This window comes from Panthera uncia, chromosome F2, assembly GCF_023721935.1.
Source record: "Panthera uncia isolate 11264 chromosome F2, Puncia_PCG_1.0, whole genome shotgun sequence".
Lineage (NCBI taxonomy): Eukaryota > Metazoa > Chordata > Mammalia > Carnivora > Felidae > Panthera > Panthera uncia.
The window spans coordinates 52543701-52571194 of record NC_064812.1 but is presented as its reverse complement, the minus strand read 5'-3'; the positions used below and the strand labels follow the sequence as shown (position 1 = coordinate 52571194).

At 37.7% G+C, this 27494-nt stretch overlaps 1 protein-coding gene across 3 annotated transcripts in view; it reads right to left on the bottom strand.

Annotated features, from left to right (window-relative positions):
- Nucleotides 1-4421: 4421 nt before the first annotated feature.
- The window catches only part of IMPA1 (inositol monophosphatase 1), a 35054-nt gene continuing 11981 nt past the window's right edge, over nucleotides 4422-27494 (bottom strand). For all 3 annotated transcript variants that reach the window (XM_049633612.1, XM_049633613.1, XM_049633611.1), the window contains 3 exons: nucleotides 26836-26944; nucleotides 7098-7249; nucleotides 4422-6200 (listed from right to left, as the gene is read on the bottom strand). In XM_049633612.1, coding sequence (XP_049489569.1) covers nucleotides 6085-6200; nucleotides 7098-7249; nucleotides 26836-26944 — 377 coding nt within the window. In that variant the 3' untranslated portion in view covers nucleotides 4422-6084. The remainder of the gene's footprint in view (nucleotides 6201-7097; nucleotides 7250-26835; nucleotides 26945-27494) is intronic.

The following is a 27494-nucleotide window of genomic DNA, read 5'->3' as shown; positions in this document are numbered from 1 at the left end:
TCCAAATTGATGTTCCACTCTTCTGCATCCACTAATCTGTTGATTCCCTTTAGTGTATTTTTCAATTATTGTATTCTTCAACCCTGGTTCTTATATTCTTTTTATCTCTTTGTTGAAGTTCTCACGTCGTTCTTACATTCTTTTCCAATCTTGTGAGCATCTTTAAAATCATTATTTTAACTCTGAGCAGGCATATTGTTTATCCTTGTTTCATTTAGTTTTCTGGGGGAGGGGGGTTTGGGGTGCCTGGATTGCTCAGTCAGTAAAGCTTTCGACTTGGGCTCAGGTCATGATGTCATGGCTTGTGAGTTCAAGCCCGTGTCAGGCTCTGTGCTTGTGCTGACAGCTCAGAGCCTGGAGCCTGCTTCAGATTCTATGTTCTCTGTTCCTCCCCTACTCATGCTCTCTCTCTCTCAAGAATAAATAAAACATTAATTTTTTTTAAATTTTCTGCGGGAGGTTATCTTGTTCTTTCATTTGGAGCATATTCTCCTGTCTCCCTATTTTGCTTGAATGTGTTTGTTTCTATGAAACATAGCTATTTCTCCTAAACTTGAAGGAATGGTCTTGTGTATGGTCATCCCCTGTGCATATTGTGTGCCTGGTAACTTTGGCTGGCTGGCATAGGGGTCCCTGCATACTCTGCTGGCACTGCCCTGGTGGGATGGCTAGAGCTTAAGTGGGCATGAACTGGGGCGATTCTGGGGCTCTCTGCATAGGGAGTGCTCTTGTAGGACAGCTAAAGCTAAGGTGGGCATGGGATGGGGCACTCTCTGGATTCTCTGTGTAGAAGACAGTCTGGCAAGATAGCTGAAGTGGGTGCAGCCCAGGTTTTCCCAGGGTTCTCCACACACACAGGGCACCCTGGCAGGTCAGTTGGAGCCAAGGTGAGGCCCAGGACAGGAAGTTCTTGGCACGTACCACAGGGGTACCCTAGTGGGTTAGCTGAAACTGAGGGGGGCATAGACTGGAGGGTCCTGGGGCACTCCATACTGTGGGGGGGGGGGGAGACCCTGGGAATACAGCTGAAGCTGAAGTGGTGCCAGCCAGAGTGCGCTCAGCACAAGAGGATGCCCAGGCAGAGTGACTGGAGCCAAGGCCAGTGCCAATCAGGTGTGTAAGGGACTACTTGGTGGGGTGGCTGAAGCAGAGGTGAGCAAGGAAGTCCCAAAGTACTGTGCCAGAGATGCCCTAGGAGGCCACTTAGAGTCAAAGTGGTCTCTAGAGAGTTCTGGGGTAGCTTGTGCCTGTTGCACCTTGGTCTAGCAGCCAGAGCCATAGTGAGCACTTACTAGGGGTGTCCCAGTGTGTATCCTGCTGGTACACACATTGGTGGGACACCTAGGGCTGGTACAGGCTAGGGACGAGGAGCACATGAGGGAGGAGGCCAGCTCTGGCACCTAGATTTTGCTTCTCCTCCATCCTATCAAGGTGAAAGGAGAAGATGAATCATGGTGCTCACCAGCCCCTTTGACCTGGAGAGTTCCAGTAGCAACCCTGGTATCTGGCAGGATTCTAGGGCTAGTTCTAGGGCTAGTTCTATTCTAGTTGCTCTTTTAAACCATTGTTTTTTTCTGCCCCCCCCCCCCCCCCCCGCAGAAAACCTGCTCATAGTCCCTCAGTACTATCCCTCCCCACCTCAGTGTGTGCCTGGGGGTGGAGGCGGGGTGGGGGGGGGTGGGGTTAGGTTCCCTTCATTACCGTGTCTCTCTCTTGCCATTCCCTAGGTGGTCTATCTTTTGTTGTGCAGAAGCTGTTTAGTCAGCCCTCAGTTCTTCAGGAGGAATTGGTTTACATATAGGTATAGATATGGTATGTGGAAGAGGGGAGTTCAGGGTCTTCCTATATAGCTGTCTTGTACCAGAGTCCCAATTACACTTTTTCATTGATAAGTAGGAGTGATTTATATAATCTGGAAAGAATCTGTCAGACATATTATTGAAAACTTTGGAGGTTGCCCTCTGAACCTCCTACTAGTATGTTTAGATGATAAAAATTCCTAATGTGGCCCAATTAATCAATCTTCCTGTACGGCTAATGTTGTGTGTCCTGTTTACCAAATCATTACTTACCAAGGACAGGAAAATATTCTATCTTCCAAGAAGCTTTATTTTTCATATTTATGATTTTTGTGCATGATGTGATCAAGCTTTTTCCCCCTTTGGATGCTCATATTGATTCCATACACTTACTGAAAAGATCATCTTTTCCTTCCTGTACTACATTGACAATTATCATAGAGCTATCTAGTTTGTGTTTGAGTCTATTTCTGAACACTATTCCATTTTCTATTTGTCTATCCTTGTGCTAATAGCCCTAATTACAGTAGCTCTGTAACAAGTTTTGATACCTAGCGGTGTAGTCTTCTAACTTCACTATTGTGCTTTAAGATGGTCTTTGCTATTTTTGGCTCTCTATATTTCCATGTAAGTTGTTAACCCTCCCACCTTATGTCCTCACCAAAATATTAGGATTTTGGTCGATTTCACTGAATCTACATCAATTTAACAAGAATATCTAAAAACTAGTGTTCAAACCAACGTGTATTATTACTCTATTCAGAGTTCAGAAATTTCTCAGTAATTTTGTTTTTCTGTGTAGAGCTCTTGCACATCTTTCATTAGTCTAATGAGACTAATTCCTAGGTAGCTGATAGTTTTTAAAATATTATGTATTTCATTAAATATTATCTTAGGTGTGGCTTATACATAGGATTACCTTACACTGATTTTGCATTGACCTTACCTCTAGTAACACCACCAAAAACACTAATTAGAAAGTTTTGTCTACTTAGAAAATCCAAAAGGGTCTTCCATCCCATTGACCGTGAATTAATTTTATTTCTCCACTCAATCCTTATACTGTTTTCTTGCCTTGTATTTGACTATAGATTTCCCTATCAGCAGTGCTTGACATGCAACCCACAAATTTTAATATTTTCATAACAAAAAAAAAAACTCTGAAAACAGAGGAACTTGAAAGGGACAATGTAGGGAATAAAGGGATAGAGTAACATTAAAAAAAAAAAAAGCTAATAGAAGGACTGGAAGATAAGGAAATCCTTTGGAAACAAAAGCAAGGAAGTTAGAGAAAACAAGACGATGAACATAGGAGGTCCAATACCTAAATATGAGAAATTCCAGAAAAAGAGGACAGAGTATGAGGAAGAGAGGAAAGTATTAAAGCAGCCAAACAGTAAAGGACTTAAACTTTCCAGAATGAAAGGATGTGAATAATTAGCACAATGGATGGGGAAAAAAAAAAAGACAAATCTTATCCCCAGGAAATTCAGGATTTTCTTTTGATTTCTGGAGTTTTCTAAGATCTTCAATAAAAAAAGACTTGTGGGGCACCTGGTTGGCTCAGTTAAGCACCTGCCTCTTGGTTTCAGCTCAGGTCATGATCTCACAATTAGTGAGATGGAGCCCCTCATTGGGATTCTCTCTCTCCACCCCTCCCCTGCTCATACACTCTCAAAATAAATATACTTCAAAAAAAGAAAAGGACTACTTGTTAATGGATTGCAAATTCAAAGACTGTTCATCAATAATTTTGAACAAAAGAGAGTGAGGCAAATTCTGAGGGAAAACTGTTTTCAACCTAGCATTCTAGACCTAGCCAAACTATCAATGAAGGAATAGACATTTTCTTGTGAGATTTCAAAACTTTCCCTCTCAAGTGCATTTTCAGAGAAAACCCCTGGAAGATGGGCTCAGCAAAATAAGGGACTGCCACAAAAAAAATCAAGGACACAGATGACTGAACATAAGAGAAGCAAAGAGAAGCCCCAGGAGGACTACTATGAACACACTTAGTAACCAATTCAGACTGGAAGAGATGGAAAAGGGCCCCAAAAGATGCATCTATAGGAGGAAAAGAAAGCAGTTAATAAAGAGGTTTTATAATCTTGGGGACGATGTGTTAATCTCAGGAAGAACAAAAATTACACAGGTAAGAAGATATAATCATAGCATACTAGTTGGTTAATCAGTGAATGAAAGTCCTTGAACACTGAATATAAACTTAATAACAAAGATTATATTAAGTAAATTAGTAATTACTATAAGAGGATGAAAAGGAGGATGTAAAGGTAGCTCAAGGGGGAGTTAGAAGTACAAAATCCCCATCTTCCATAACAGCAAGTTTAAATAATGAATAAAGTCAAATATATAGCAGAATATAGCCTTTAAATACATCCTTTAAATATCCTTTAATATACCTTTGAAATGATGAAGGTAAATACTAGAAGAAACTGCTAGAAGGTTTACAAACTATTGGCAGATAACTCACTTGTCAAACCTCTTTTTTTCAATGTCTAAAGAAATTTCAGCCACAAATTAATTGCATTTATGGGGAAAAAAAGCTACTTTTTGGAAAATTATTCTAAAAGACTTTTAGAAAAGTTGAGAAAACTATAGACAAAAAAAAAACCAAGAACATACATTCAGCCACAACTGCAAGTGTCAACATTTACAACTCAACACAAATCTTCAACATTTACAACTCAACACAAATCTCAAACATAAACTATAAACTTTAACAAGGTTCAGTTATACTTAAAATTTTATGAATCTTAAATTTAATTGCAAAATTAACCACAGAATACAGTATATTTTTACTGCACATGACCAACAGTAAATAATTACAATACTCAAATCTTAGTATATTGAAGTGCACAATAATCCCCTACCTTAAACTTTATAAATGTACTTTTCCTTTTATCAAATACAAGGTTCACATGAGACTAACAAAAATTAATAGTCTATTCAAGTGTCAAAGGACAAGGCTAAGCAGTCAGTTGACCTTATTTAAAATGTTTATGAACCAGAACAATTTTCTTTGAGTTTCCTAAGACAAAGACTAGTAAGGAATATTTAAAGACTGAATAGAATCCAGTGGCAACAAAATTAAGGAGTGTGGGGAAAAAAAACACCATTCAATTAATAATACAGTTTACCTGCCAGATTGTAGATCTCCTGTGCGCAACAAGATCAGTAGGAACAACTTTCAAACATTAATATTGAATTTAGTACAGTTTTTTTAAATGTTTGGTTGTTTTTGAGAGAGTGCATGAGGGAGACACAGAATCTGTAGCAGGCTCTAGGCTCTGAGCTGTCAGCACAGAGCCCGCTGCGGGGCTTGAACCCACGAACCGTGAGATCACGACCTGAGCCGAGGTCGGACGCTTAACCAACTGAGTCACCCAGGAGCCCCTGAATTTAGTACAATTTGATACTCTAATTATAGAATTTAAATTAGATGCCTGATAATGTTTTGAAACTTCTTTTTTTAAACATTGGGACTTTAAAAGATTCCAAACAAATACTGTAGTGTCTTGGAAAACATTAACTGCAGAAATGCCCACAAGTAGAAAGGATACCTGATGGTACAGGAATTGAAATGATATGGCAATGTGAAGAGTTAAAAGGAATGATATCGTAAAATATGAAAAGGATGAGATCATCTTTAACACCTGAAGTAAAAATAAAGGGTGAGCTCATTGCTTTATGTATAACTAGGAATTGCTACCTTCAAAATATCTTTTGAATGCTTATTTTTAGACCGCCCGTGTTTAACAAATACTCTGCTAGGAGCTACGTGTACACTGATGAATAAAACAAGGTTCTCTGCAAAGAAAAAAAACCTTGGTCTAGGAAGGACCCATTAATTCTTACAAATTTAATTAAATATGGCTTTGGGAACTAAAGAAAATTTTTTCCAAAAAGTTGACTTTGTAGTTAAGAATGCTTATGTACACAGTCAGAATTTCAGAGGCTCATATATACTTAGAAACTCTAAACTGCTATTTCAATCGATGATACTGTCTTATCAACTACCTGTATATCTTTCCCAAAGTGCACTCTCACAAGCAAAGTTTGTTAAAACAATGCAACATTTCATGTATTCTCGCATACCTAGTCTTAGTAAAATATACAACAAACTGCAATTTTTTAATCTGGATATCAAAGACAACTTAAGCCAATCATACATCTGAAATAAACGTCCTAAATTTTATAACATCATCAGTGTGTCAGCAAATACAGGGGCGATGGAACCGTGACTGAATACACGAGGCTGTTGCAGTTAATCTTCATCATCTCTTTGAAACGGTACTACTTGAATTTCTCTGGCTATCCTTTCTGCTAATGTTTTACTATTTGCAGCAATTATTCTTCGTGACATCAAGTCAAATGGCTCACCTAAAATCAAACCAAATATGGAAAATGGTTATATCTCATACAAGAATTCCTGTAAAACTAGTACAGCAATATGTACTAGGGTCAATCATAGTATTTTAATACTTTCAGTTTCCTTTACTCTGTCGCAGAACCATAATGTTTAAGCTCTGGCGATGCATAAATGAGTTTTAAGAGTATTTTAATAAATACCAGGTTTTTTTTGAGGGGGTTGTGGTGTCTCAGTCATACCAGTTTGAAAAAGGTTATCTTTACAGTTTTTAGTCTTTATTTAAATTCCAGTTAACATCAGTGTAATATTAGTTTCATCTATTCCTTCTTTTGTGTGTTCTTTTTCAATTCTTTTTATTACTCTTACTACCTCTTTAATGTTTGGGAACCTATGTTCATGAAATTTGCCTCCAAAGCATTTCATACCACTCTTCTTCCATTCCCTTCTTCGTTACCTTTCTCCCAGATCACTGGTGAATACTTCTGGGCCTGGTTCACTGTAAAAAACTTCATCAGTTCAAAGCAAGCAGTCAGCCTCTCTAGGCCCAAGGCACAAAGTGATGGTGGAGACAGTTCACTGTCAACTACCACCATGATCACCATTCAAAGAGCTCTTGGTACAATCCTAAGATTCAGTGACCTTCTCTACTTTTCTAATAGCTTTTCAAGAGTTCCTGGTACCTTTAAAAAGGCTTAGCCATCTATCATTATTAGTCCCACATTACAATTAGCTTTTTACCCTCCTTGCCTGTCAAAATTTGATATCCTGATTTTGCAGAAAATCACATGGCTTGTTTGTTTTGCCTTCAACAGGTGAAGTGTAGTATATGTTAAACATTAAAAGAAAAAAGCTGTAACTAAAGGAAAGTCCAACAGAGAGAAAAATGCTTCAGTGTCCCATCATTTTACCTGTCACATCCATTAGCACTCCACCAGCTTCGGTAACAATGATGCCAGCTCCTGCCATATCCCAGCAATGAATTCCCATTTCATAATATGCATCTGCAACGCCAGTTGCCACAAGGCACATATTAATAGCTGCTGTTCCAACACCTCGGATCCTACCAAATAACATTTAAAAATAAGATGGAAAAAAAAAACTTTTAAACAGGTTCCTCCTTTAGTTTTAAGGGTTGATTGAGAGAATTTGAGTGAATATGGAGAATGTTAAAAAAAAATTATTTCATGATTTGTTTCATCATTTGTTACAGTGATCAGTGATTATGATGAGCTCAGATGATTAGCATTTTTTAGCAATAAAGTATTAAGGTATGCACACTGCCTTTTTAGACATAATGCTGTTGTACACTTAATATACCATGGTAAAATAAACACATAATTTATATGCACCGGAAAAAACAAGAAATTCATCTGACTGGCCTTTTTGCTGTGGTCTAGGACCAAACCTGCAATATCTCTGAGATATGCCTGCATTTATAATGGGAAACCTTCTTTATAATGGTCTACCACTATCAAGTGGTATTATTATCACCAATAATGGGACAAAAAGGTATCAAGTACCTCTTCCTATGATGCACTGAGAGACAACATTGCTTGTCTGGCATTCCGGCCAAAAATGTAACTCTAATCTTTTGTTTTCTCTTAAAAAATTTTTTTAAAAATGTTTATTCTTCAGAGAGAGAGAGAGAGAGCACGAGTGGGGAAGGAGCAGAGAGTGTCAGCACAAAGCCCAGTGCAGGGCCTGAACCCACAAACTATGAGATCATGACCTGAGCCAAAGTCAGACGATCAACTGAGCCACCCAGATGTCCCTATGTAACTTTTATCTTGAGAAAGCCAGACAAACCCAAATCAAGGGACATACTACAAAGTAACTGGCCTACATTTTTCAAAAATAGCAAGATCATAAAAGACAAAGACTAGGCAATAGTTCCAGATTAAAGACAATTGATGAGAAATGACAATTAAGTGCAATGTTTGATCCTAGATTGGATCTTGGATCTATTTTTCAAAATTTGCGTAAGGCCACTATATTAGGTAATATATCGCCATTAATTTCCTGATTTTTGTAACTGTAGTTATGTTAGGGAGTATCCCCCTTATTAAAGGAACACACACTGAAATGTTTAAGAAAAAGGGTTCATCATGTCTGCAAGTAATTTTCAAATGTTTTTCCTCAAATTCCTTTTGTAATTGTTTAAATTTCTGAATATAAGGCAATGCTATCTGTTCACAGAAAAGGAAATAACAGGAGTAGGGGGAGAGCTGGAAGACGGCACACTAGGAGGATCCTGAGCTCAACTTTCCCTACAGACACACCAAGCCAACAGCTACATTTGTGCAACGAACTGAATAAGGACCCAGAGTCTGGCAGGACGGAGCTTAATCATAGAGAGACCAGACCAAAAGGGTAAAAGGGGCAGACATGCAGTTGGGAACCAAAGCCCTCTGGTGAGACTAACCACAAACAGGAAGGTCACCACAAACAGGAAGGTCACCACAAGCATGGAGAAGTGAGATGATCAGGCTCCGTGCCATGTACCCTAGGCATTGTGGAAACACACCGGGAAGACAAGTCCCTGTAACAGTTGGCCCTGAAGATGAGTGGGGCTTAACTTCACAAGCTTTTAAAATCAGTGGGGTTTAACCCCAGGTACTTTTAAAATGAGCAGGCTTAGTTCTGGAAGAGCTGGAGGACAATAGGAAACAGTCTCTACCCTAACATAACCCAAAATAAGTAACCCATAATAAATAACCCAGCCTAGACACAGCATAGAAGCAGTAGTTTGAAAAGTGCCTGTGGTATATGTGGAAAGATAGATTTATTTACTATCACAAAACATGCGGTGCAATGACACATCTTCAGGAAACTTCTCCAAGAACAAAAGTGGAGGCAGGCACCACTTCCCTTCATCTCCCCCAGCTTAAATAGCCAGATACATGTGGGAACTTGTGCATTCTCCTTCTATTTTGCTAGAACCACCTGCCCCACCCCCACATTCACCTGCAGATCCATCCCATACAACTCCTCCCACAACTCGACAGGCATTCCCCAAATGCAGCTCCTGCCCACCACATCCTGCAAGCAGCCTGGGCAGGGACCAAGTGACTGTCCCTTGGATAGAGGGGTAGATAACCCCACACACCAGCACACCCACAGTTCCAGCAGCCAAACCTTTTAGCTGACCACCCAGGAAGGGTGCCCTGCACCTGGTGAGCCTACGGCTACAGCAGACAAGACTGGGTATAGGCATCTAGTATGGCTGCTCACCCCTTCCGAAGAAAGCCTCTCAGGGAGCCCCACAGGGAGAGTGTTCTGCCCTCTGGTGGGCCCACAGCTAGGGCAGAGTAGGTGCAGACATCTCCCACATACAAGCATGCAGTGACCAAACCCAGCACGGTGTGCCCACAGCAGACACAATAGGTTTTTGCAGCCAACTGGACTAAAGGCAAATGTGACTCAGCCACAACAGTAGGGTGTGCACAGCCCCCAGAAGATATCCGAGGAGTGCCTGGTTCTGGTGACCAAGGGGCATTGTGCTACATGGCACCACAAACTTCCCTTCGCAAGGCCACTTCTCTCAAGAGCAGGAAACAGACCTTCCTCATACACAGAAATAAACACAGAGTTAGTCCCGTCTCCTCATTTTGTCTATGTTCCAAATGAAAGGACAAGGAAAAAAAAAATCACAGCAAAAAGGCTAAATGAAATGGAGATAAACAATATGCCTGATGAAGAATACAAAGTAATGGCCATAAAGATACTCACTGGACTTGGGAGGAAAAAAAAGTAGAAGATCCCTGAGATCTTTGACAGAGAAAAAATATAAAAACGACCAATCAGAGATGAAGAACTCAATCCATGCTAAAGGGAATCAATGACAGAATGGAGGATGCACAAGAACAGACTGGTGATCTGGAAGACAGGGAAATGGAAAGCAACCAAGTTGAATAGCAAAGAGAAAAAAATAAGAGAACTCAACGATTTCATCAGGCATAATAACATTAGCTCTCTGAAGGAGAAGCAAGAAGGGGCAGAAAACTTATTTGAATAAATTATAGCTGAAAACTTCCATAACCTGAAAGAAACAGACATCCATATACAGGAGGCAGAGACCCTCCAACAAGATGAACCCAAGGAAGTCCACACCTCCCTACATCATTTTTGCCATGTTATTTTTAAAAAATTTTTTTAAAGTTTATTTATTTTTGAGAGAGGGAGAGAGGGAGAATGAGTGAGGGAGGGGCAGAGAGGGAGACCCAGAATCTGAAACAGGCTCTAGGCTCTGAGCTGTCAGCACAGAGACTGATGCGGGGCTCGAACTCTCGAGCTGGAGATCATGACCTGAGCCAAAGTCGGACATTCAACCAACTGAGCCAACTAGGTGCCCCTTGCCATGTTAATTATTAAAAGAATTTTAAAAGCAAGAGCAAAAAACAGATGCATACAAGGGGAATTCCATAAGGCTACTGGCTGACTTTTTTGGCAGAAACTTGCAGGCCAGAAGGTAGTATGATACAGTCAAAATGCTTACAGGAAAGTATCTGCAACCAGAATATTCTACCCAGCAACAGAACTGTTTGGAACAGGAGAGATAAAGAGTTTCCTAGACAAACAGAAGTTAAAGGAGTTTATCACCACCAAACTTGACTTACACAAAATGTTGAAGGGAATCCTGAGTGGAAAGAAAAGGCCATAATAATAAGAAAATTATGAAAGAAAAAATTTCACAGATAAATGCAAACATATAATAAAGGCAGGTAAATCACTTATAAAACCAGTATGGAGGTAAAAAAAAAAAAACATGAAAGTAGTAAAATATACAAAATGAGTCAAGGGATACACATAAATAAAAGGATATAAAATATGACATTCGTAGGGTGCGTGGGTGGCTCAGTCAGTTAAGTGTCTGACTTGATTTCAGCTCAGGCCATGACCTCACGGTTCAGGAGTTCGAGCCCCACACTGGGCTCTACACTGAGAGTGTAGGGCCTGCTTAAGATTCTCTCTCTCTCTCTGCCCCTCCCCTGCTCATGCTCTTGCTCTCTCTCTCAAAATGAATGAATAAACTTTAAAAAAAAATTCATATATATATATATATGACATATATATATGACATATATATGACATATATATATGACATATATATATATATGACATATATATGACATATATATATATGACATTCATAAAACAAGGGTGGGGAAGTAAATATTTAGTGCTTTTAGAATATGTTTAAACTTAAGCAATCATCAACTTTATATAAACTGCCACACCCATAAGATTTTATATAGGAACCTAATGGCAACCACAAATCAAAAACCTATAATAAATAGGAAAACACAAAAAAAGAGGAAGGAATCCAAGCATAATACTAAAGGCCATCAAACCACAAGAGAGAGCAAGAGAAGAAAGGAATAGAGAAGAACCAGAAAATAAGGCACAAAAAAATGGCAAGAAGTACATACCTATGGATAGTTACTTTTAATATAAAAGGACTAAATGTTACAATCAAAAGATACAGGGTAAATGAACAGATTAAAAAAAAAAAAAAAAAGACCTATCCATTTGCCACCTGTAAGAGGCTCACTTTAGACCACTTAAAGAATGGAAAAAAAGGTTCCATGCAAACAGAAGTGGAAAAAAAGCCTGAGCAGCAATATTTATATCCCACAAAACAGACTTTAAAACAAAGACTGTAACAAAAGACAAAGAAGGGCATTATATAATGATAAAGGGAAAAATTTTAAAACAGGGTTAATAATTGTAAATATCTATGCACCCATCATTGGAACATCCAAATATATAAAGCAATTACTAACAGACCTAAACGGAGAAATTGACAATAATACAATAACAGTAGGGGCCTTTAACACAACACTTACATCAATGTATATGCCATCCAGACAGAAAGTTAATGGGAAACAGTATCTTGAATGGCACATTGGACCAGTGGACCTAACATATATACGAAACATTTCATCTGAAAACAGAATACACGTTGTTTTCAAGTGCACATAGAACATTCTCCAGGACATGTTAGACCATAAGACAAATGTCTATAAATTCAAGATTGAAATACTATCAAGCATCTTTTCTGGCTACAACAGTATGAAACTAGAAATCAATTACAAGAAAAAACCTGCAAAGAATACAAATACACAAAGACTAAACAATATGCTACTAAACAATCAATAGGTCAACCAAGAAATCAAAGAGGAAGTAAAAATACATGGAGATAAATGAGAAATACAACTGTACAAAATCTTTGGGATGCAGCAAAAATGAATTTTAAGAGGGAAATTTATAGCAATATGGTCTAACTCAAGAAACAAAAATCTCAAACACCTTACAAACCCTTAAATTAAGAAATCTAGACAAAGAAATATGGCCCAAAGCTAATAGAAGGAAATATTAAGACTAGAGCAGAAATAAAACAGAGACTAAAAATAAACATGGAAAAGTTCAATGACACCAAACTGGTTCTCCACAAAGGCAAAACCGATAAACCTTTAGCCAGATTCATCAACAAAAACAAAGGACTCAATCAGAAATGAAGGTGGATAAACAACTTATAGCACAGAAATACAAAGGATTATAAGAATATTATGAAAAATCATATGCCAACAAACTGGGCAACCTAGATGAATAAATTCTTAGAAACCTATAAACTTCCATACCTAAATGAGGAAGAAATAGAAAATTTGAACACACCAGTAACTAGCAACGAAATTGAATCAGTAATCAAACTCCCAACAAACAAAAGTTTAGAACCAGATGCAGTCACAGGTGAATTGTACCAAATATTTAAAGAGTCAATACTAAAAGAAAATACACACACACACACACACACACACACACACACACACACACAATACATATTCTTCTCAAAGTATTCTAAAGGACAGAAGGAGGAAAGCTCCCAAATTCATTCTATGAGGCCAGCATTACTCTGATACCAAAACTAGACAAAGACATTATAAAAGAAGAACACTATAGGCGATTATCTCTGATGAACATGCAAAAATCCTCAATATATTAGCAAACCACATTCAACAATACATTAAAATGATCATTCACTATGACCAAGTGGGATTCATTCCAAGGATGCAAAGATGGTTTAATATTTGCAAATCAATCAATGTGATACAGCACATCCACAAAATGAAAGATAAAAATCACATGATCATCCTAACAGATGCAGAAAAAGCATGTGACAATTTTCAACATCTGTTCATGTTAAAAATCCTCAGCGAAATCGGTTTACAGGGAACATACCTCAACATAATAAAGGCCATATATGAAAAGCCCACAGATAACATCATACTGTGGTGAAATACTGATGCCCTGCTTTTCTTCTTAAAAAATTTAATGTTTATTTTTGAGAGAGAGAGGAAGACAGAGCATGAGCAGAGGAGGGGCAGAGAGGGAGAGGGAGACATAGAATCTAAAGCAGGCTCCAGGATCCGAGCTGTCAGCACAGAGCCCGACACAGGGCTTGAATCCATGAGCCGTGAGATCCTAACCTGAGCCAAATTTGGATGCTTAACTGACTAAGCCATCCAGGCACTCCTGAGAAAGCTTTCCTTCTGAGCACAGGAACAAGACCACTTTTCTTGAACATGCTACTAGGAGTCCTAGCTGCAGCATTCACATAAAAGGAACTCTCGTGCATTTAAATTGGCACAGCTACTGTGGGAAACAGTATGGGAGGTCCTCAAAAAAATTAAAATAGAAATAGCATACAACCCAGCAATTGCACTACTGGATGCACTACCTAAAGAAAATGAAAACACTAATTCAAAAAGATGTATGTACCTTTATGTTTACTGCAGCATTATTTACAATAGCCAAGATACGGATGCAACCCAAGGGTCTTTCAACAGATGAATGGATAAAGAAGATGAGAAATAGAATAGACAGACATAATGGAATATTACTCAGCCATAAAAAAGAATGAGACTTGACATTTGTGATAATATGCATGGACCTAGAAGGTATTACACAAAGCAAAATAAGCTAGAGAAAGACAAATACCATATGATTTCAATATATGTGGAATCTAAAAAACAAAACAAATGAACAAAAATAGATTCTTAGATATAGAGAATAAAATAATGGTTGCCAGAGGGGAGGTGGGTGGAGGGATGGCTGAATTAGATAAAAGGGATTAAGAAGACAGGTTTACAGTTATGAAATAACTCACGGAAATGAAAAGTACAGCATAGGGAACAAAATCAATAATTTTGTATATTGTTGTTTGGTGACAAATGGTGACTACACTTACCATGGTGAGCACTAAGATACAGAACTGATGAATCATGTTGTATACCTGAAGCTAATCTATTACCATACGTTTATACTTCAATTAAAAAAACACAAAAATTTTAAAAAGAAACAGGAATTGATGACTAATGTATTTATTTTGTATCTAAAATATGAAAAAAATAACACTGTACCTCAGTACATCCTTTGTGCCAAAGCAATTTAAAAATGATTAAAATTTGATGTCAAAGGTTTTACTGCCTTTGTCTTACTGTATATCAAATTTAAGAAAGAACTAGTAACAAATGTTTGCTTTCCAAATACATAAAACCAAATTAACTTTAGTGGCTTTTGTTAGTTTATATGAAGAATGGCATATTTTCTCCCTTGTCCCACGGTACATGTGATGGTCCATAGCTCATGTCCTAGAAAGCAAATACCAAGATCTTTCATGAATAACCCCTTGGTATTCTATTCAGATAGAATTGTAGGCTGGAGGAACGATAGCGATACATACTGGTAATGCTTCTGTCCATTTCTAATAAACTCCTTTATTGCTCTCAGGCAAGGAGTCTTATAGTCAGAAAGAACATTCTTTTACAGACAAATATTACCAGAGAGTATTCAATTACCAAATAATTAAGGCTATGGTCTACATTGTACAAATGTGTTCTGAATCCTATCTTAGTCTGATGCTTCTATAGAATTGTGATACTGAAGATCGTTCTTCTTAGAGATTTGAGTTTGTGCCACTGCTTAAAACTATAATCTTGAAAAAGTTTCCTTTTCATGTTTTACTCTTCTTGTCATCAAAATGGGGATACCAACTTATTTTGAACCACTGTTTTAATAGTCATAATAAACTGATGTAAAGCACCTGGGAAGTGCCCAGCATATAAAAGGACCTCATAGACTATATTTAAGATGAAATTATTCCCTAAACCATGATTCCAGAAAACACAGCAGTAAACAAACAGTGCATTTCACCTAAGTAAGTCTCCCAAAATTAAAGGAAACAGACCCATAATGATTTAACTTTGCCTCATAAATGTCATTTCCTAATTAGGAACCTATTAGACTGTTCCTACTTGTTTAAGGCATGCATTCAAATTATGACTCCCTTTAGTTTCGGGCGCGCGCGCGCGTGTGTGTGTGTGTGTGTGTGTGTGTGTGTAACCCTTCTGAATTCACATTGAAAAACTCAAGAATCAGCAAAATGCAAAAGATCACAGAAAAAAAAAATCAATAAATTAGCATTTCTCCTTGGTAATATTTTCCTGGCATTATTTCTTTATAATTTTAAGAAAATCCAAAACTAAAAGGTCACACTGTTTACTTTTGACTTCAATGGAAACATAAAAGGTTAAAGTTGTAGAGTGCTTGCAGCTCCTTTATGAATAACATAACCATTTTATTTTCTCACAGTTAAAGTCCTTGCTTTAAAACAGCACATCATAGCTGCAAGCTTTTTTAAAATCCTCTTCCCTCAAGGACATCATTCTGGGAGGTTTCATAGCTTTTTTTCTAAGTAGGCTCCATGCCCAACATGGGGTTTGAACTCGCAACCCCAAGATCGAGAATCACATGCTCTACAGACTGAGCCAGCCAGGCACCCCTAGGTCCTATACCTTCTTTTTTTCTTTCTTTTTATTTTTTAACATTTATTTTTGAGACAGAAAGAGACAGAGCATGAATGGGAAAGGGTCAGAGAGCAAGGGAGACACAGAATCTGAAACAGGCTCCAGGCTCTGAGCTATCAGCACAGAGCCCGACATGGGGCTCGAACTCATGGACTGTGAGATCATGACCTGAGCCGAAGTTGGACGCTTAACCGACTGAGCCACCCAAGCGCCCTGGTCCTATGCCTTCTTGACAAACTCCTCTCTTCTATTTTATTACTATATAGATCACAGATTTACAGCCTAGAATTATACTTTGTACAATGGCCAAACTATACATGGAATGTCTTGACTCCTAAAAAGAAATGTCTAATGTTGAAGAAAGAGAAATGGTCTGGAAGTCAGGGTTCTAGTCACATCTCCATCTACCTTATACCACATCTACCTTACCTCACATCTCTCTGAACCTTAGTCAACTCACCTACAAATAAGTCTGCATTTTCAGATGTTCTTTGGTCAGTTCTCAGTCTTACAACTTAAGGATATTTTCAGAAGGAAAAAGGTACAAACAATTGATAGTGAAATAAAATACAAAAATCTGTGGTTATTATTAAGTCTTTTTTTTCATGATAACAACTACAATAAAGGTCAGAGAAATGGTACTTAACATAGACATTAACTACATTAAATTTAGGAATCTCAAAACTCTAGCTTCTTTTTTAAGGACAAATGTATATAACTGTAATATTTGCTTTGAATTTCTTCATTTACAAAACTTCCATTAAAGAAGTACTCAGGTTTGGGGAATAATAGTGGCATTCTGATTTCTATTTCTTAATGTTTATTATTTATTTTTGACAGAGAGAGCATGAGCAGGGGAGGGGCAGAGACGGGGGGGGGGGGGGGGGCAGGGAACAGAGGATCCAAAATGGACTCCGCACTGACAGCAACGAGCCTGCTGTGAGGTTCAAACCCACAAACTGTGGAATCATGACCCGAGCTGAAGTCAGACTCTCAACTAACTGAGCCACTCAGGTGCTCCTGGCATTCTGATTTTAAAACCCCATATTATCTTTCCACAAAAAGCAAATAAAAATTAACAAGGACAAATAAAACCCACAGGACCAATTCCTTCAGCAGTTCTAGGATCCAGAAAACACAAAATTTCAAACTACCTGAAGTAAAGGGAAAAACAAACAAACAAACAAAAAAATCCTAACAGAGCATCGAAAGCTTGTAGATGCTAAGTTGGGGAGAGGAGGCAGAAAAGACTGTCGCAAGAAGGGAACAGAGGACCCAGAAGGAACACAGACAAAACTACCTTAAACAGGAAGTGAGACAACAAATACAAATATGTTGAACACATATAAGGATTTGGTAATTCATAGCCCTACTATGGAAGGAGCTGGAAAATATGCAGACCCTAACCTGGCAGCCCCAGGGAAGCTAACTACCCTAAGAAAGAAAAAGTGAGACAACAAATACAAAAATTCTGAAAACAGGTAAGAATTTGGTAATTCATAGTCCTGCAAGATTATGTATATAAAGACTTCTCTTTACAGAGAAGGCACTAGAAAAAAAGTAGAACCTAACCGCACAGCTTCAAGGAAGCTGTACTTCTTGGGGAGAGTCCAATAAGACTGGTTATTCCACGTATATGTGCAATGTAAAAACAAAACAAAATATGGAGCATTTGGGTAGCTCAGTTGGTTAAGCATCTGGCTTCGGCTCAGGGCATGATCTTGCAGTTCTTGAGTTCAAACCCGGCATCAGGCTCTGTGCTGAAAGCTCAGAGCCTAGAGCCAGCTTCAGATTCTGTGTCTTCCTCTCTCTGCCCCTCCCCTGTGCTTGCGTGCGCGTGCTCTCTCTCCTTCTAAAATAAACATTAAAACAAAACAAAACAAAACAAAACAACAACCAAGCTTAGATACAGAAAACAGATTGGTGGGTGCCAGGGGTTGAGGATGAACAAGATGGATAAAGGGGGTCCAACGGTATAAATTTCCAGTTATAAAATAATTCATGGGGATATAATATATTACATGGTAACTATAGTTAATAAATCTGTATCCCATATTCAATGTGCTGAAACAGAAAAATATGCAGCCAAGAATTCTTTATCCAGCAAGACTGTCATTCAAAATAGAAGGAGAGATAAAAAGTTTCCCAAACAAAAATTAAAGGAGTTTGTGACCACTAAACCAGCCCTGCAAGAAATTTTAAGGAGGACTCTCTGAAGGGAGAAAAGATGAAAATATATATATATAAATAAATACCAAAAGCAACAAAGATTATAAAGGACCAGAGACCACCACCAGAAACTCCAACTCTACAAGCATCATAATGGCAATAAATTCATATCTTTCAGTACTCACTCTAAACGTCAATGGACTCAATGCTCCAATCAAAAGACACAGGGTAACAGAATGGATAAGAAAACAAGATCCATCTATATGCTGTTTATAAGAGACTCACTTTAGACCTAAAGACACCTTCAGATTGAAAATAAGGGGATGGAGAACCAGCTATCATGCTAATTCTCAACACAAGGAAGTCGGAGTAGCCATACTTATATTAGACAATCTAGACTTTAAAGACTGTATCAAGAGATGCAGAAGGGCATTATATCATAATCAAGGGGTCTATCCACCAAGAAGACCTAACAATTGTAAACATTTATGTGCCAAATGTGAGAGCACCCAAATATATAAATCAATCACAAACATAAAGAGACTCATCAATAGTAATACCATAATAGTAGGAGACTCCAACACCCCACTCACAATGGACAGATCATCTAATCAAAAAATCAACAAGGAAACAATGGCTTTGAATGACACACTGGACCAGATGGACTTAACAGATATATTCAGAACAGTTCATCATAAAGCAGCAGAATATACAGTCTTCTCCAGTGCACATGGAACGTTCTCCAAAATAGACCACATATAGGGACACAAATCAGCCCTAAGTAAGTACAAAAAGATTGAGATCATACCGTGCATATTTTCGGACCACAATGCTATGAAACTCAAAATCAACCACAAGAAAAAATTTGGAAAGATAACAAATACTTGGAGACTCAAGAACATCCTACTAAAGAATGAATGGGCCAACCAAGAAGTTAAAGAGGAAATTAAAAAGTATATGGAAGCCAATGAAAATGATAAACACCACAACCCAAAACCTCTGGGACGCAGCAAAGGGGATCATAAGAGGAAAGTATATAGCAATCTAGGTCTCCCTAAAGAAGGAAGAAAGATCACAGATATACAACATAACCTTATGCCTTAAGGAGCTGGAAAAAGAACAGCAAATAAAACCCAAAAACAGCAGAAGACAGGAAATAATAAAGATTAGAGCAGAAATTAATGCTATCAAAACCAAAAAAAAAAAAAAAAAAAAAAAAAAAAAACCACCAGATCAATGAAACCAAATGCTGGTTCTCTGAAAGAATTAACAAAATTGATAAACCACTAGCCAGTTTGATCAAGAAAAAGGAAAGGACCCAAATAAAATCAAGAATGAAAGAGGAGACAGCACAGCCAACACAGCAGAAATAAAAATAATAAGAGAATATTATGAGCAATTATATGCCAATAAAATGGGCAATCTGGAAGAAATGGACAAATTCCTGGAAACATAAATACACTACCAAAACTGAAACAGGAAGAAATAGAAAATTTGAACAGACCCATAACCAGTAAGGAAATCAAATTAGCAATCAAAAATCTGCCAAAAAACAAGAGTCCAGGGCCAGATGGCTTTCAGGGAAATTCTACCGAACATTTAAGGAAGAGTTAACACCTATTCTCTTGAAGGTGTTCCAAAAAAAATAGAAATGGAAGGAAAACTTCCAAACTCTTTCTATGAAGCCAGCATTACCTTGATTCCAAAACCAGAAACCCCACTAAAAAGGAGAACTATAGACCAATTTCCCTGACGAACATGGATGCAAAAACCCTCAACAAGATATTATTAGCCAACTGGATCCAACAATACATTAAAAACATTATTCACCACAACTCAGCGGGATTTATACCTGGGATGCAGGGCTGGTTCAATATCCACAAAACAATCAATGTGATCCATCACATCAATAAAAGAAAGGACAAGAACCATAGAATCCTCTCAATAGATGCAGAGAAAGCATTTGACAAAATACAGCATCCTTTCTTGATAAAAACCCTCAAGAGGTAGGGATAGAAGGAGCATACCTCAAGATCATAAAAGCCACATATGAACGACCCAATGCTAATATCATCCTCAATGGGGAAAAACAGAGCTTTCCCCCTAAGGTCAGGAACAAGACAGGGATGTCCACTCTCTCCACTGTTATTCAACATAGTATTACAAGTCTTAGCCTCTGCAACCAGACAACACAAAGAAATAAAAAGCATCCAAATCAGCCAGGAGGAGGTCAAACTTTCACTCTTCACAGACAACATGATACTCTATATGGAAAACCCAAAAGATTCCACAAAAAACAAACAAACAAACAAACAAAAAAACCTGCTAGAACTGATTCATGAATTCAGCAAAGTTGCAGGATATAAAATCAACGCACAAAAAATGGTTGCAATCCTATACACCAACAATGAAGCGACAGAAAGAGAAATCAAGGAATTGATCCCATTTACTGTTGCACCAAAAACCATAAAATACCTAGGAATAAATCTAACCAAAGAGGTGAAAAATCTATACACTGAAAACTATAGAAAGCTTATGAAAGAATTGAAGAAGACACAAAAAAATGGAAAAAGATTCCATGCTTCTGGATAGCAAGAACAAATATTGTTAACATGTCAACACTACCCAAAGCAATCTACATATTCAAAGCAATCCCTATCAAAATAACACGAGCATTCTTCACAGAGCTAGAACAAATAATCCTAAAATTTGTATGGAACCAGAAAAGACCCTGAATAGCCAAAGCAATCTTGAAAAAGAAAACCAAAGCAGGAGGCATCACAATCCCAGATTTCAAGCTATACTACACAGCTGTAATCATCAAGACAGTATGGTACTGGCACAAGAACAGACACTCAGATCAACAGAACAGAATAGAGAACCCAGAAATGGACCCACAAACATGTGGCCAACTAATCTTTGACAAAGCAGGAAAGAATATCCAATGGAATAAAGACAGTCTCTTCAGCAAGTGGTGCTGGGAAACTGGACAGTGACGTGCAGAAGGCTAAACCTGGACCACTTTCTTACACCATACACAAAAATAAACTCAAAATGAAGGAAAGACCTCAATGTAAGACAGGAAGCCATCAAAATCCTCAAGGAAAGCAGGCAAAAACCTCTTTGATCTTGGCTACAGCAACTTCTTAACACATCTCCGGAGGCAAGGGAAACAAAAGCAAAAATGAACTACTGGGACCTCATCAAGATAAAAAGCTTCTGCACAGCGAAGGAAACAAACAGCAAAACTAAAGGGCAACCAACAGAATGGGAGAAGATATTTGCAAATGACATATCAGATAAAGGGTTAGTATCCAAAATCTATAAAGAACTTATCAAACTCAACACCCAAAAAACAAATAATCCAGTGAAGAAATGTTCAGGGGACATGAATAGACACTTCTCCAAAGAAGACATCCAGATGGCCAACCGACGCATGAAAAAATGCTCAACATCACTCATCAACAAGGAAATACAAATCAAAACCACAATGAGATACCACCTCACACCTGTCAGAATGGCTAATATTAACAACTCAGGCAACAACAGATGTTGGTGAGGATGAGGAGAAAGAGGATCTCTTTTGCATTGCTGGTGGGAATGCAAGCTGGTGCAGCCACTCTGGAAAACAGTATGGAGGTTCCTTAAAAAATTAAAAGTAGAACTACCCTATGACCCAGCAATTAATTGCACTACTAGGCATTTATCCAAGGGATACAGGTGTGCTGTTTTGAAGACACACATGCACCCCCATGTTTATAGCAGCACTATCAACAATAGCCAAAGTATGGAAAGAGCCCAAATGTCCATCGATGGATGAATGGATAAAGAAATGGTGTATATATATACAATGGAAGATCACTCGGCAATCAAAAAGAATGAAATCTTGCCATTTGCAACTACATGGATGGAGCTGGAGGGTATCATAATAAGCAAAATTAGTCAGAGAAAGACAAAAATCATATGACTTCACTCATATGAGGACTTTAAGAAACAAAACAGATGAACATAAGGGAAGGGAAACAAAAATAATATAAAAAGAGGGAGGGGAACAAAACATGAGAGACTCTTAAATGCAGAAAACAAACTGAGGGTTGCTGGAGGGGTTGTGGGAGGGGGGATGGGCTAACTGGGTAAGGTGCATTAAGGAATCTACTCCTGAAATCATTGTTGCACTATATGCTAACTAATTTGGATGTAAATTTAAAAAAATAAAATAATAAAACAAGTTATTAAATGTAAAAAAAATAATTCTGTATCCCATATTTCAAAGTTGCTAAGAAAGTAGATCTTAAAAGTTCTCACTACAAGAAGAAAAAAACTCTATTATGTGATGATAGATATTCACTAGACTTATTGTGGTGGTGATCATTTCACAATATATCCAAATATGAAATCATTATACTGTATACCTGAAATTAAAATAATGTTATATGTCTGGGGTGCCTGAGTGGTTCAGTCAGTTTAGCATCTGACTTTCTCGGCTCAGGTCATGATGTCCTGGTTCATGGGTTCCAGCCCTCCGTCTGGCTCTGTGCTGACAGCTCAGAGCCTGGGGCCTGCTTCTGATTCTGTGTCTCCCTCTCTCTCCGCCCCTCCCCAACTCGTGCTCTGTCTCTCTCTCTCTCTCTCTCTCTCTCAAAAAAAAAAAAAGAAAAGAAAAGAAAGAAATGTTATATGTCAATTATAGCTCAAGAAAAATTTTAAGAAAAGTGCCACCCCTTTTAGACTAAGAAGTGAAGGAAAAGAATTAGTGAAAAATTAAGGATCCTACAGAAATAAAAGTGAAACATAGGCCAACCCCCAACCCCACCACAACTTAATAGATTATCATAAAACAAACTGCACAGAAGGGCAGAACTGGGAATAAAAAGTTCTGAAATCAGGAACCCTGATCACAAAATGAACAGAAATAGAAAAAAGGAGACCACATCCATACAGAACTACTATAAAATATCAGACATTTGCTAATGAAAGTGTTTGGTTTTTGTTTTTGTTTTTTTTTTTGGCTGATAAAGTCTCCCCCAAAAAGTCCACAATGAGACTGAAAAAAACTGAAAATGAAATCAATCCAACCTGAATTAAAACCCTCAAACAAATGTTTGTAAATATGGGGGTGGGGGAGGGAGTTAAATCAGAAATTCAAAAAAACTGCTGTAGAAATGGGGTGGGAAAAGGAAGAAATAAAAGATGCATAAACCTCAGAAAAGAAGATGGGGGAGGGGGGAGACAAAATTGTATCATGAATGAAAAGTAGATTACAAGGTACCCTTAGGAGAACAGATGCCAATATAATGAAGGGCAATGAGGAAAAGCAATACAGGAAAGAAGTGAAAAGGGTCAGAGAGAAAGTGGTTGAAAAAGATGACACAAAGCAGGTTGAACATTAATACTAGTGTCCTGAAGAAATGAAAACAGAACAGAAAATGAAAATGAGAACTGAATTAGTATTTAAAACTATAATTCAGGGGTGCCTGGCTCAGTCTGTTGGGCGACCGACTTCGGCTCAGGGCATGATCTCACAGTTTGTGAGTTCGAGCCCCGCGACAGGCTCTGTGCTGACAGCTCAGGGCCTGGAGCCTACTTCGGATTCTGTGTCTCCCCCCTCTCTCTAACCCTCCCCTGCTCACGCTCTGTGTCTCTCTTTCTCTCAATAATAAATAAACATAAAAAATTTTTAAAACTATAATTCAAAGATTTTCCTGAATAAAAAAAGACATGAGTGTACATGTTAAAGGAGAAAACTGCCAGAATGAGCAATTCCAAGATCATTGTACAATTAGAAAGATTAAAAAACAAAAAAGCAAAACAAAACAAAAAGAGCCTCCAAGTAAAACATGAATTAAAAGGCCAAAAAAATTAGAATGGCATCAGATTTCTCAAAAGCGACATACAAAGCAAGGCAACAGTAAAACAGCATTTTCAAGAAATTCAGTCCATACTTTGTTTCTTAAGGATATTACATCCAGCCAAGCTGTTCAAGTTTCAAAGCCACAGAAGAAGAGTTTGGAACATGCCAGAACTCATGGAACTTTATGCACATGTGCCCTTCCCAAGGAACCCATAAAGGATGAGCTTCATACAATCTTAAGATGACCGGGAAAACTTTATAAGATGCCTGTAGCAGTCCTTTTGTTAAGTCCAACAAAAAACTAAGACTAAAGGGTAGAATTGAGACTAAACTGTCATATTAAAAAATGAACAGGCCCGTTTTGTTAAAAGAAAAAAAATTAAATTCATTATAAAACAAAACTCCATTCCAGGCTGTATTCAAGAGACACACTTGAAACAATGATTCAAAAGGGCTACAAATAAAAGTGGACCAACATGTACCAAGCAAATGGCAATAATAGTTAGGAGGCAGAGTTTTCATTTTTGATGTCAAAGTAGACTAAGTCCAAAAGGATGAAACAAAACAAAGGATACTGTAAGTAAAGTTAAAATGATACAATAAGGTGTAAGTTATGTATAGGCATCAAATAATACAGCTTCCACCTTATATAAGATAAAAGCTCTAAGAGTTGTAGGAGTGCCTGGGTGGTCAGTGGGTTACATGTCCAACTCCTGATTTCAGCTCAGGTCATCTCATGGTCGTGAGACAGAGCCCTGCATCGGACTCCCCCTGAGTGTGGAGCCTGCTTCTCTCCCTCCATTCTCTCTATTCTCTCTCTCTCTCTCTCACCCTCCTCTGCTTGTGTTCTCTCAAAATAAATCAATAAACATTAAAAAAAAAAAAGACTTTATGAGTTCCAAGGAGAAATACTGAGAAACACACTAATAACAGAAGAATTTAACATATCACTCAGTATGAGACAGGTGAAGTAGAAAAATAAACGTAATAAGGTCAATCTTTAGGCTATATATCAAACATTATACCCTGATAATGGAGCATATGCTTTAACTCAGTGCATATGGAACTGTAACAAGCATTAATTATAGAATGCACAAAGAAAACATTAGTAAGTTCCATAGATTTGTTACAATGTAACAAAACTACTAAAATTAAAAAATGAAATTTAAAGAAACTTTCTTTGTAGAAATTTAAGAATAGAACTCTTAAGTGAAAGAGGAAATACAAACAAATTACTGATTTTATGAAAATAATTAGAATGAAAACCCGACATATCAGAATCTACGGAACCATTTAACACAGAGGTAAGACAGAAATTCATAGCCTAGATATTTATATTAATAAAAGTAAAAGAATAAAAGCAAACTCTCTACTTAAAAAGGAACCAAGAAAGGCACAAGGATGAAAATAATAAGGCAGAGAGGAGAAAAACTATAGATCAGATTAATAAATCATAATCCTGGTTCTTTGATAAAACAAAAAAAAAAACAAAACAAAAACAAAAACAAAAAGAGGGGTGCCTGGGTGGCTCAATTGGTTAAGCGTCTGACTTTGGCTCAGGTCATGATCTCGCTGTTCGTGGGTTTGAGCCCCGCATCAGGCTCTATGCTGACAGCTCAGAGCCTGGAGCCTACTTCGGATTCTGTGTCTCCCTCTCTCCCTGCCCCTCCCTCGCTTACACACTTGCAATTGCTCTCTCTCTCTCTCAAAAATAAACATTAAAAAAAAAAAAAAGACAAGCCACATAAGTACTTTAATCAAGATTTACAAAAACAAAGCACAAATATAAAAAATAAGAAGTGACAAGGGAAGACAACCATCGATACAGAGAAACCAGAAATAAATTATAAGAGTCTACCTTGTATCCATTCATGAAAATAATTTGAAAACTGAGAGGAAGTGGGTAATTTCTTAGGTTGCGGAAACACTCCAGATTAAAGGTGGCTAACCAGACATAATAACTAAATGTAATGCCTGACCCCAGACTGAATCTTATATTCGTTAAAAAAAAAAAAAAAAAAAGGCACAAAGGACATCATATCAAGTGACAAAATTAAATACAGATGGTACATCAGATAAAAAATAAATTTATAAAGTCAATAATTGTACTGTGATCATAGAAGAAAATATCTCTCATCAATCTCAAGAAATAAACTGAAGTATTTAGGGATAAAGAGTCATGATGTAAGTAATTGACCCTAAATTAGTTTGGGGGAAAAAACTGCATGTATGCATGCGCACGCGCGCACACACACACACAGGGAATGAAAAAATAAAGCAAATAGGGTAAAATGTTAACAACAGGTGAATCTGAGTAAAGGGATTTTTTTTTAATTATTTCAGCAAATTTTGTCACATATGAAATTGTTCTCAAATAAAAAGGTTTTTTAGTTACATTACAAAATTAGAATTATGGTACTGACCCCAAGCCTGTTAATAAAAAAATTTAACTTCTAAAAGAAAATTCGAAGTGCCTGGGTGGCTCAGTAGGTTAAGCGCCTGACTTTGGCTCAGGTCATGATCTCACAGTTCATGAGTTTGAGCCCCAAGTCGGGCTCTGTGCTGACAGCTCAGAGCCTGGAGCCTGCTTCGGATTCTGTGTCTCCCTCTCTCTGCCCCACCCCCACTTGCTCGCACGCACGCATGCTTTCTCTCTCTCCCAAAAATGAATAAATGTTAAAAAAAAAAAGTTTAAGGAAAATTCATTCTTTAAGATGTTAAATTCTCTGGAACTTCAGGGAATAAATGAAAAGAGCTTACCCATGAATGGGAACACACAAAAGCCTTTCCAGATTAGAAAGAATAATTCTTACAGTCTCTGGTGTTCTAGAAGAGCCAAACTCTGTCACCAAGAGTGATTTGGTAATATCTGAAAGAGAATGTTTTAAATAATCACTAGAGTTTAATAAGAATTCTGATAAAAAATGTGATACTTATAATTTAGAACAATAGGACATTTTTATCCCTCTTCCTGGTTGTATCAAATTTCTAAGCCTTGAAGTATTTAAAATTCTGATAAATTTATTATCCTCAAAGTAGTTGTTTTATAATCATCAAAAGAATCTGCTTCTTAGATCATCACCCAAAAGTGTAGAATATAACCAATTTGCTTGCATGCATGGTATCTTTCGTGGGAAACAAGCAAATACCTTAAATATTTAAAAAGTAAAACTTGGGGAAATTTAAATATAGATTTGAAATAAAATGAAAGTTAAGTGGTGGCTGACCTCCATTTACTAACTTGACAGCTTATCCAACGCTTTCTGTGCCCTCTTTGAAACAACATGACTGAAGCTCATGACACACGCAACCCTCTTGGCTAACAGGCTCCCTCGTGTACCCTACGCGTCATCTCCTCCCACCAGTGGAGACGGACGCTTACCAGCTTGTTCCGAATGTGTTTACTGTTGTTTCCTCTA